At 32.3% G+C, this 13,039-nt stretch overlaps 1 protein-coding gene across 5 annotated transcripts in view; it reads right to left on the bottom strand.

The window, feature by feature from the left end:
• The window catches only part of LOC145307140 (uncharacterized), a 58,908-nt gene extending 53,674 nt beyond the window's left edge, over nt 1–5,234 (bottom strand). For all 5 annotated transcript variants that reach the window (XR_013875311.1, XM_080149499.1, XM_080149502.1 and 2 more), the window contains exons 1-5: nt 4,972–5,234; nt 1,862–1,996; nt 1,671–1,733; nt 450–527; nt 52–113 (exon numbers count right to left, since the gene is read on the bottom strand). Coding sequence is in view for 4 of the 5 variants with exons in the window: in XM_080149499.1 (XP_080005625.1) it covers nt 52–113; nt 450–527; nt 1,671–1,733; nt 1,862–1,996; nt 4,972–5,041 (408 nt within the window). In the remaining variant the exon portion in view is untranslated. The remainder of the gene's footprint in view (nt 1–51; nt 114–449; nt 528–1,670; nt 1,734–1,861; nt 1,997–4,971) is intronic.
• Between the last annotated feature and the right edge of the window lie 7,805 nt (nt 5,235–13,039).

The raw sequence follows: 13,039 nt of genomic DNA, 5'->3' as shown, positions 1-13,039 counted from the left end.
TCCCACGGTACTAAAAAAAATCAACCGCCTTGTAAAAAATTCCTACGGTACCTGATCTCCAGCGGCCAAGGAGGAGGATCCCGGGGTTGACAGACGCTTGGATGGTGTCCCACCTGAAATTAAAAATATCATTACTTTAACAAGAATGAAACAAAAAATAAAAACTGTCAAACAATAGATTGAAAGATAGATAGAAAGATAGATAGGAAGATAGATGGAAAGATAGATAGAAAGACAGACAGGTAGAAAAAAGATAGATAAACAGAATGAAATATAGAAGATATAGTTATTTATCGCATCGTATTATAGACAGCTTTCCGAGGATATCAAAATGAAAAATTATAAGATTATAGCTAGTGTTTTGTTAGATGGATTCATGCAAAGATAGATAGAAATATAGATAGAAAGATATATAGAAAGAAGATAGATAAATAGATAAAAATCACAACCTGTACCATAGATAGAAACAGGCGTCCCACTGCCGCCCACAGAACCGTAGGTGTCAGAACGAGTTCCGTTGGGGTTTCCTGAAGAGAAAAAAAAGGTAAAATTAGTGGTTGAACCGTTTGGACACTCAACTAATTGAACAATCTAATTAGAATTCAATGGGGTTTCCTGAAAAAAAGCATGAGAATTAAGCAAGGATCTGAAGGGATAAGACAATGGCCGATAATTAATGTAAATCCCCAATGATGATACACAGAATTACCCCTTCTGTAGATTAAAACGAGTCCAATTAGGGTTTCCTGAAGAGAGAAAAAACATGAGAATTAAGCAGAGATCTAAAGGGATAAGACAATGGCCGATAACTTATGTACATCCCAAATGATGATACACAAAATTACTCCTTCTGTAGAATAAAATTAGTGGTTGAACCGTTTGGACTCTCTACTTAATGAATCAAATAATCAAAATTCACGTAAGTTGTGAGAAAAACAAAACATGAAAATTAAGCAGAGATCTAAAGGGATAAGACAATTGCCAATAAACTGATAATGATACTCAATGATTATACACGAAATTACCCCTTATGTAGATTAAAACTAGTGATTGAAGCGTTGGACACTCAACTAATTGAAGCCCCCAAGGTGGTTAAGCCAACGAATAAGAAAACGTTATTATAAATCTTTGGGGACTAGTGAAATAAACAGTCCTATGTCCATTCCCTCCCTGCGGATTTCAAATACAATTCGAAACATTCTAGAAAGCTAATATCTAGTCATTATATTTTTTAAAATTAATATAAAATTTACCTCGGGGGGTAAATCCTATTTTATATGGTAATGCACTTTGTTATTTTTAAGGGGGGGGGGGGGATTTTAGATTTTTTTAGAGTTATGTATCTAGGGGCATATTCTATTGGGTGGTTCATTAAAACATCTCTTGGGCGGGCCAATAGGAAGCTTTACTGTAAAGGGGAGGTAATCATATATATTATTATATACCTATATAAACACAGGTTATTTATTTTTATTGATGGAAGACAATTGTTTCACTATCATATAGATCATCAGTTCCAATTAAGATGTATAAAATAAGAGTTTAAAAAATATATGTCCTTGCATTTTGATAGACAGACAGACAGACAAACATCCTATTACATTTATATTTAAGATACCTACCTATATTACTAGAATATACACCCCTGCTTTTTTAGATTAAAATCCTACCTATATTACTAGAATAACCACTAGAACCAGATGTGAGGCCATGAAAACCAGAATTTGAGCCACCTACGAAAATTAAAATAGAAAGACTAAGATGAGCGATAGATAGATAGATAGAAAGATAAAAAGATACTATTGGTTAAAAACTTTGGGCACCAACGTTTACTAATGGTTATAAAACTTTGGGTACTCACCTATGGAGCTGCCATAATCTTTGCCGAGGGTAGCGGCCGAACCCGCCGTTGACTTTCCCATGGCGCGCAGCGATAAATTTCTACCGATGGTGGAGCTACCGCCGCTGCTATCGCCCCCGTCTGACTGGCCAGCTCCTAGATAGTTAGATAGATAGAAAGAGAGATAGATAAATAGATAGATAGATATAAAGATAAGATAGAAAGATAGATAGAAGGATAGAAAGATAAAAATAAATCCTTGGCTGGTTTTAGGCTATTTTAAATTCAGATTTAATTTATAGAGATGATTATAAGCTATTTTTATATTCCTTCTCTGTCCCTTCGAGTAAAGAGCCCCTAGATGCTAAAAGCGTAGTCGCTGCAATATTTTTTTTTTTGAACAATTCCAATATGGCTTCGAAACCGATTACAATACGCTAGATTATAATTGGTTTCCAGCCATACTGAAAATCATGCATTGCATCGTATTACAAACAATTCAATTTTCCAAGATAAAAAAAAAACTCTAGTATTTTATTTTTTTATTTTAATATCAGCGAAAAGTTGTCTATAATACGATGCAATAAATAATCTTAGTAGTTTTTTGTAGTATTTGGGAGACAAGATCTCGCAGACGACTGAACCATTAGTTTATGTTAGAGAGAGTAGAGGTTAAGAGTGCTTAGCAGGGCTAGAAACCAATAAGAATTTGAGGGTATAGTCCCTTTCGTGGCAACGCCTCTTAAGGGCGTTTCATCGTATTTTCCCAGTAGTTTTTTTTACCTATTTCTAGCCCCTGCGGGTTGCTCAAACCATCGGGGCCAATTGCCTAACTAATCACTTAACCCAACTTAACCTAACCTAACCAAAAATAACCTATCATAAGCTGCTGTGAAAGTACAACGAAACGCTCCTTAAAAGGCGTTGCCACGAAAGGGACTATACCCGAATATGATCCCGCAGGTTTGTCTGTAATACGATGCTTTACGTGATTTTTCAGTATGAATGAGAACCGTTTTTAATCCTACGGATATTTATCGGTTTCCATATCGTACATTTTCGCAAAAGATCTTAAATGTTATTTATCGCTTAAGCTTCGTATTATAGATAGCTTTACGCGGATATTATTATGAAAAGTTTTAAGAACAAAATTAGTTTTAATTTTATGATTGTATTTTATTTTTCGCGGAAAGTTGTCTGTAATACGATGCTTTACATGATTTTTCAGTATGAATGAGAACCGGTTTTAATCCTTATATTAATAGGTTCAAAACTCATACATTTCTGCAAAAGATCTTAAATGCTATTTATCGCATCGTTTTATAGGTACCTTTTTGCGGATTAAAATGAAAAGTTTTAAAAACAAAATTGGTTTTAATTTTATGATTTTTATTTTATTATTTGAAGAAAATTGTCTGTATACGATTTTTCAACATGGCTCAGAACGGGTTCTAGTCCAGCAGAATTTAATCAGTTTCGAAGTCATACTGGAAAAGATAGCTGTGTGTTAAAAACAAGTTTCATTAACCACTTTCAACAATAACCACCCACTATCATGATAAACAATATTTACCCTTATTTAGATTAAGATTATCAAAAATTAAAATTATCTAAAAATTGTGACACTGCTAATTTGAAACATTCAATGAAGTTATAATAAAAGTACCCAAAGTTTTGTACCTACGCATCGTGCTTCGGGTACCAGTAGGTATATTTTACAGTCAAATGTCCCCTCCCTCCCTCCCTGCCTTTGGGAGTAAGGAAGCGGGGAGGGAGGGGACATTGGACTGTCTATTACACTGGTCCCCAAAGTTGTATAATAACGTTTTTTTTATTCGTTGGCTTAGCAACTTTGGAGAAATTTATTGATTTTTGATTGGTTAGTTTATTAAGTTAGGTGTCCAACCGTTTCAACCAATAATTGTAATCTACAGAAGAAATAATACTGTGTATAATCATTGGGGGTGTACACTAATATATCAGCCATTGTCTTATCCCGGTAGATACCTGGCAAGGAAGCCTTACACATACATAATATGGATTATATCTAAATGATACTTTTAACTAAATCTTTTCTAGTTAAATACCTTTTTTTCTCCAAGTAAATAATTTAACCCCCCCCCCCCCCCCACCAAGGGAAAACCATTCATAGGGGCGAAGCTCCAAAAAAACAAGCTGGTTCAGTGGTTAGCGAGATCCTTCGCTAAACACTAAAAAAAGCTTAGGTAAGTTGGTACTTCTTTATATAATAATTTTCGAAAAACGATTAGCTACCTAGGTACTTCATATTGATTTTGTCAACTTTATTTGTCTACCTTTATAGTTGATCCTGATACAAATGAAAGAATGGGGGGGGGGGGGTAAATGCCTCACTCACATAAACTTGGATTCTACTTTTTTTTGCATAATTATAATTACACAATTATTTGCAGTCGACAAACAGATTAATTTTAATTTATAATTATTACAAGGATGACAACATCCATAAAAGCGAAACTCTCAAAATCAAAAAGAAGGACAAACTAACGATTACTCTAAATAAGCAGAACATTAATTTGTAAGTCTAAAAAAAATTTTACACAAAGGGGGAGGTAGGTTGTGCTAAAATTCCGTAAGGTGTGAGTTTGAAGGGTAAAAACAGTAGCAGAACGATAATATACACTAAATATTTTTCACTAATATTTTTGTCTTTTAGTTCTTTTCAATAAGGAATACACATATTAAGTGAATATTATCGTTCTTCTACTGTTTTTAAGCCTTAAAACTCGCACCTTTACGGATTTTTAGCGTAACCTACTCCTAACTTGTTGAATTGACGTATGAACTTGGACTTTGGATAACTGTTTAAGAAATCATCATGCTACGTTGATTAGGTACATATAGCGTTTGAAACGTTGAGACACTAAATTAATTGAACCAACCAATAAAAATTAAATAAAAGTCCCCAAAATTGTCAATCGAACAAATAAAAAAAAGTGCTTATAAAACTTTAGGGACTAGTGTAGTAAACAGCCCAAAATGTTCCCTTCCTTCCTGGGTAAATCCTCACAAATACAAAGATACCTAAAAAACTACTCCTCTGTAGATTACAATTAGTGGTTGAAACGTTGGGCCACTCAAAAAAAAGTTACCTAAAAACTTGATGCTAATACCGCTGGAGGTTCGGCCCATGGTGGCAAAGGATGTCTTTTCTCTGTCCATTTTGGTGGAGGATTTTTTTTTTGTTAATTTAGGGGAAAAGGGAGGGAAAAAATTATTTTAAATTTACTATTGTCTTTTTTCCACTGTCTTTATCACTTTTAAGTTTTTTTTCGACTGTTTCACCGCATTTTTTCTCACTTCAATTTTGAACATTTCACTTTAGTTTTTCTCCTCATTTTTACAGTCTGAAAATTGGAATTAATAGATGGACATACGGTAATATGGTAATGCCATGCTTAAAGAGTTGCTACGTAACTAAATCGTACTTTCAAAATTTAGTAGAAATTACTCACAGTTTATAAAACGTTATTAAACATTGGGTACTAGTGCATATAGATAACAGTTAAATATCCCCTCCCACCCAAATTAAATCTATAACTAAACTGATATATTTTATGCCCTGTGTAATCTAAAGAATCACCATTAAATATATTATATAAAGATATTGAAACAAAAAATTAGATTTGCTTTTATACATTTACAATGAAGCTATAGAAATGTATTGCTATGGTTTTATGCTATTTCCCACGCCCTTCCCTAATAATGGCTAGGGACGGACAAAGCATCTGGTAAATTAAACAAGCAAAATAAAATAAAATATGATTTAATAGTTATCAAACTGTTTAGTTCTTTCAATGTTTTACTTTATTGATATAAAGATATATAGACAGACAGAAAGATACCTAGAAAGAAATAAGATAGCCAGAAAGATAAAAGATAGATAGACAGAAAGAGAGATAATAAGATAGATAGAAAAAAGATAAACAAACAGAAATATGAAAGATAGATAAACAAGTTAATATAGATACCTAAAAAGAAAGAAGATAGACAGAATATATAGAAAGACAGATACCTAGCTATATTTAAAAGATAGAGAGAACACAATAAAAAATAAAATTCATGTATATTAAATTAACTTTAAACAACTAAACATAAATATCCAGGAGATTGGCCAACAGATCAGCGAACGAACCAACTAAATTATAAACTAGATGCCCTACAAGTTTGGAACTAATAAATAAGGGAGTACCCAAAGTATTGAAGCCCAACGAATAAGGTCAGTTTCCCCAATTATGATAAACATCAAGGAATCTTCAACCAAATTAACTTCAAGCCCGTCTATATCTCAAACAGAAAAAATCGTGTTTAATTAACTCTAGTCTAAACTTACAAACGGACTTTCTATAGAATTAATTAGATTTGCTCCTAAAATTAATAGAAAAAAATCCGCGAAAAGTTCACAATTTTCACACAAAAACACTGATGACTAATAACAAAGATTATTGACGAGAGTCCAAACTGCAGGGATCTTAAGGGATAAGACAATAGCCAATAAATTGATGCACATCTGCGCAATGAACCGAGCAATCAATGCAATTTAAGTACCCAAAGAAGTTAAGCCAACGAATAAGAAAACGTTATTATAAAACTTTGGGGACTAGTGTAAATAAACAGCCCATTGTCCCCTCTCTCTCTGATGAAGAAAACTGCCTCCCCAGCTGTGTGCGCACTTCTCACTACAAAATGCCGGGACAAATTTTAAACCATTTTTGGACGATTTCTTGTGCGCAATATCTTCCCGCATTTTACTTATACAAAAAATTTTCTGCGATTTTTTTACATACATTTAGTTTAGTGTCCAAACGTTTCAACCACTGATTTTCAAACAGAACGGGTTCTTTTGTGTATCATCTTTGGAAATATACATTTTTCTGCGCAATATATTGCAATTTTCTTTCAAGCATAGAAATGTTTTTGGAATACAGCTAGAAAAAAAGTGTCCGAACGTTTCAACCACTGATTTTCAATCAGAAGGTGTTATTTGGTGTATCATCATTGGGTATGTACATTGTACATCAATTTATCGGCCATTGTCTTATACCTTTAGATCCCTATAAATTTGCATACTAAATAATTTAAGGGAAAAAATATACAGAGAAAAATCGTTAAAAACAACCAGAAACCAATGTCGTAGTTGCCATGTTAGAGTTCCTTTCTAAATAATGAAAACATATTTATCGTTTTTTATCATTTAAATCTAAATTTATGGATATTTTTGTATAATGTCGATAAAAATATCAATATTTAATTTAAGTGTCGTTTTAAGAAAACTTCCATGGCGATCGGAGAGTCTTTTTGCAGGTTTTTGGCTATTTTTACATATTTTCCTATATCTTTCGTGGTTTTGGTCTGATTTTCAAACTTTTTTGGGATGGCAGTATCAAAATAATTTTCCAGTATGTAATTTAATTAGTACGTTGGTCTGTCAGTCACCATACAAAATAAAATATTGTATTTATTTTCTTCAAGAAATCTATACTTGAATGCAACAAATTCTTTTTAAATCTACTTGTATGCATTCCAATCCATGATTTTTTTGTGCTTCGCTACTTATGAATGCTGTCATACATGTTTATCATTTAAATCCAAATAAATGTTTTTTGTATTATATCTCAGCTGCTTTATAATCTATTATGTCTGCGCCCTTTTTGCCTTCATGATCATCAACTATTCTAAAATGGGTAGTTTATCCAACATAATATCCATTGAAAATACATACATAAAGTACTGTAATTACAGAGTTGGACCCTTACTTCTCAATCTTTCTCACCCAAAAACATCTTTATCTGTAAATCTGACTAGATATAAAATTCCTTAAAAATATTCATATTTTCAATAAGCCTTTTGTAAAAGTAACAGAATATTTGTCTCTCCGTCCATGTGTCTGTAACATGAAATCTCTTTCTTTTATACCAGATCATTTCTGGAACCTAAGATTTGCTGGGACACTTACATTCTTCATTAGTTTATTATTATTGGTTATTCTGCTTTATAGCTGGATAAGAAGTAGTGTAAGACAATCCTTGGTAAAATAATTCTTTCACAACATTTCTCATTAAAGGGCGAATATAGGTTTGATATAATATGAGCTTATTTCAAAGGTGCCATTATATAGATTATAAATAACTTAAGGATATTGACATATCTAATTGTATAAGTCTGTTTATAGCTTAAAACCTTTCTAACTCAAGATAATATTATGTAATAAGTGTGGTTCCCTAAGAACTCAATTACCCTAGCATCACACAAGGCTTCGTAGCAAGGTTGAATTAACAAGCTTTCGTTAAGGGATAGTCGTAATAACTTGGAAACCAATTAATCAGGGGTAAATATACCCATCTTCTACCTTAATACAAATTATATAAAGTAAAATATTTAAAAGTTTAAAAAAACATCAAATAATGTAAAAAGTAAAAAAAAAAATTTATAAAATTTTCTTGGAGGAAGAATGATTTCAAATCCCTGTTTTTTTAAGGTTCGTGTGTGTGTGTGTTAAAATTGCGTACATCGGGGTTTTTATATTTTCCAGAATTAACCAATGATCTTTGTACAGAAAATAAACTTTAAGACGTATTATTTACCCTAGTCAAAACTTTTACGCAAATTATTTCTACGCTTTTTAAAAATTGAATTAAAGAGTATATAATCTAAAATAATAAACATTTAAATTATCATTTAAGATGCGTGCCATTGTAATAGTCAATCAAACTTAAGCAAAATAGTCAAAAAAAAGTCTTGTAAAGGGCTAAAATAAACCGTTTGTTGTCAATCTCATTTATCATATGTTCAATTGAAACAGAAAATTGCAAAATCTACTTAAGGATTTATTTGAATTTTTAAATTTGGCATAGATATTCTAAAAGTATGAAATGGCACCTTTCATATAAGCTCATATCATATCGAACCTATATTCGCCCTTTAAGATATGAACAGAACAATGAATAGAGCTTGGGTCCTATGGAAGGTTATGCAGCAAATGTGCATTTGCTGAACAATTTAATTCGCAATTAGTTTAGGTTATAGGCTAGGGAGCTAAGCAACCGCGACTAGGCAGGCTGGGGGGCCAAGCGCTGCGGCTAGGCAGGCCAGTGTGCCTAGCGCCATGGCCAATAATTATATGTATTTGGAGAAAATCATGCAAACTCTTCATATACACTATCATTCTTTTCTATTTGTAACTGAAAAAGGGAACATTCCTTGAGTCTTTGTGTCGTGCACTAAGTGGAATTTCCTGTACCCTTTAATCCTTACTCCTAAAATCAGCAACGATGACATTTCCTTCAGAGGTATCTCCCAGAGCGCGGCATCCATAGCAAGACGCATTGTTTTCCACCGTTGTGCGCGTTTTCCTTTGTTGATTGGAGAATGCATTAGACGAATGTTTTGTGCCATGGAAAGTGTGTTTGAATGTTAGAACCCAGCTATAAGTCTGTCCTGCATGCATGAGACATAACCAGGTAACAATTTGTATGCGTGTTGAATATAAGACCAAATAACAACTTAATTTATTTCGGTAATGAAAAGCAGATTATTTCTCTTGATTGTTTAATAGAAAGACCAATCATACTTCTGTAACATGTTGATTTTGATATATTACGCTTAAGAATAATATCTTGTATTTGTGTTTCGCTGTATGACTATTTCGAGATATTAATGAAAGTCAGACCACAGATAATGAATTTTAAACCACTACTTGATGTTCAATTAGAAAATAACAACCAGGTAGATTTCAAATCTCTTTATTCCACAAAGTGATGAAAACCATAGAGCTAAAACAAAAAAACACATTAATTTAATTGTATATACCAGAATCAGATAAAGCAAAAAATCATATCATAAAACTAGATAAAACATAATTCTTTAATAACATCAATTTTATGAAGACCTGATATTCATGTCTTTGTAATAATCATAAAATAATTGCCATTCACTTTTCGTATGTGATTGATCCAATCAAGGCTCTATACACATTGCGCATGAGTAATCATTACCTAGGTATTTCTAATGCAAGCTGAAAAGGCTTACAGTAGGGTTCTTTCGTGTTCAAATGCACTTTCCAAGGCACAACACATCCATCTCACACATTCTCCGTTAGAAACAAAGAAATGACCACGTCAGAGAATCAAAACAATGTGCACATGCCGCGCTGTGGCCATTGGAGGGGAAATGAAAGTTCTCATTGTTGTTAAAGTGATCAAGAATTAATTTTTTCAAAATGCATTTTCGTTTACCTTTTCCTATTTTTTAAGTAATTTCCATAGAATAATGCCTTAAAAGTTCAATTAAGTTAGAAAAAAATCAGTTTAAAATGCCGAGCTTATTTCCACCTAAAGTTCACATTAAAATCTGTGCAACAATTAAACTATGAAATAATAAGCCATTTCTTCGCTCACAGATAAAAACAAAAAAAACAATACTTAGGAAATATTTTTATAATACATCTTTATTAATATTTGTCTTCGAACTTTCTTTAAAATGTAATGAAAAAGTTTGGTTTATTTTATAAAATCATTAACCGAATTTCGGTATGTTTGAGCTGGTATAAAGACAATAGAAAAATTGTTTAAATCTGTAGAAAGAATGATGTTTAAGAATTAAATTGTTTAAAAAGTAAAAATTTATTATATTTGCTATATAATTCAGCAAAAAATTCAATCATTTTATTAAAGTTTTTCCATAAAAATAAACATTATTTTTTTTATTCCAATGAAAAGTCATTGTAATTCGTCACACACACACACACACACATACCTTACCTATCTTGCCACACACACGCACACACACACTATCGTAGTATAACACTAACACACACACGCACACACACACTATCGTAGTATAACACTAACACACACACGCACACACACACTATCGTAGTATAATACTAACACACACACACACTTAACGCACCCACCCACGAACCCACTTGCTACCTAAATAACCAGGGAACTAGAAGCATAAGACAATGGCCGATAAATTAATGGATATTCACAATGAAAATATACACAAAATTACCCATTTTGTAAACAATATTTGGTGGTTTAAACATTTGGACACTCAAAGTAATAAACCAACCAATTAAAATTCTATGGAAGTCCCCAAAGTTAATTAGCCAACTAACAAAATGTCATTAACTTTGGGAACTAATGTAATAAAAAGCCAAATATCCATTTCCTCCCTGCATACAATTACATACAGAAGGGTTGAGTTTTAAATGAAAAGATTTAACAATATCCTATTTTATAAAGTTGTAAGCTTTTTTTATCTGTAGAGAAGGGACCACTGAAACTATATGGTTCACTTTTACAGTGAAGCTTCTTATAGTTTTTGGGAAAGGTTTGAGGCTATTTTATTTTTATTAAAAAAGTCGTTTGTTGGTTTTAAGCTATTTTTCTGCCCTTTTATATCCCTTTGAATATCCCTAGATACTAGAGACGCAGTTGCTTGTGGATTAAATAAAAATTAGAAAAATATAAATTTAGATTTGTTTTTTTTTATACATTAAATAATATTTATTTAACAACTAACCCCCCAGGTAAAAATCTGAATGTGTGAGAAAGAAAACAGTGAGAGAGGGAGAGAGAGAGAGAGAGAGAGAGAGAGAGAGAGAGGGGTTATACACAAAAAATGCATATCTTAGAAAACGCTTATAATAAAAACTTTGGTTCATGGAAAGGATACAAAGGATACAAATACAACAAAACCCGCAAACTTGTTTCCTTTCCATGACCAAAACCTTATAAATTATTTTGTGTTTTGAAGCTTATTTTGAATATCTACTATAAGTAGCCCTCTTTCTGTTTAAGTTAATAAATTATATTTAAGTAATACACACATCCTAAATATAAATTGTTATAATAATGTAACAGGATGTCTGTATGTTTGTCTGTTCTAAAGGATCTTGCTACTTTTTCCCAGCTTCGTGAACACTTTAAGTAGGGATAAGGTTTTATAGTCTCAAAAGATTTCACACAGAGCACGACAAGAACCTCAAGAGAAGCGATCCCTTTGATACAATTCATTTAAACCATTTATGATCTTATTACGCTTAATTGATCTGATTACTGCATTTATATGTGTCAATTATCTAATGTATTTTATTTTTATTTAGATGCAAAGTTTTCATCTTGTAATAAAGATTCGAAAACTTCTATGTTATCCATCCTCGTCGGACAGCAAGTATTGGGTTGATTGTCTATCAGCGATTTGACTGAATGTAAGAATCTTGAGTTAAGTCGCAGTGATACACTATTAGAACAGCTTTATATAAAATTATCAGAATATTCATCTGTTTCTCTGTACTGCAGGATCTTATTGGTTCTCCTTTTCATTGTAGTTTCTCTACGTAGGTGTATAACAATTTTAAAGAAGGATATAAAGAACCTCCAAAAAAATCACCTCCTTAAAAATAACCATCCCACCTAAATTTTTTTATCTTTCTCATACAAAAACTAAAATTAAGACTGAGGGTAATGTCTATCTCCCCCTGGTCCCGGCACCCCCCCTCGCAATATCAATATATCAACGTATAAGTATCTTCTATAACAGGAAGGATGGGGACATTAGGTTGTTGATTACATTAGTACCCAAAGTTTTCTTCTTGGTTTACCAACTTTGGGGACTCTTTAGCAATTTGATTGGTTGGTTAATTAAGTTGAGTGTCAAAACGTTTCTACCAATAATAGTAATCTAAAGAAGTGGTAAAATTGTGTATCATTAATTGGGATGTACATCAATTTATTGGCCAATGTCTTATCCTTTTAGATCCTTGGGTATAGTTATATTCTAAATCCATTGATACGATGTCAAAATTAAATGAATTTATCGGCCATTGTTTTACAGGGAGTAAGGGAGGGGACAATGGATCGAATATTCAATTTTTAGGAGTCTCAGACTTTGGGTACTGGCTTAAAGGGAATGTGCACAAATACAGCAGATTCTGACTGACTTTGGGTACTAACGCATCAATGCCCCGCTAACTAGCTGAGCTAGTTTTGAATATGCAGACAGAATATTTTGTTAATAATGGCTGGTTTTAACAAATATTTTTTCTCAAGAAAATGTCATTTCATGTATAGAAACTGTGATATTTATTTATTAAACAATCTAAGAACCGCTTAAATTTAGGTATCAGTTAAAAATATATGAGAAGGGTTGAGA

This window comes from Acartia tonsa, chromosome 15 (assembly GCF_053477335.1).
Source record: "Acartia tonsa isolate MP-2025a chromosome 15, ASM5347733v1, whole genome shotgun sequence".
NCBI lineage: Eukaryota > Metazoa > Arthropoda > Copepoda > Calanoida > Acartiidae > Acartia > Acartia tonsa.
This window is presented reverse-complemented; position numbering and strand designations above follow the sequence as displayed.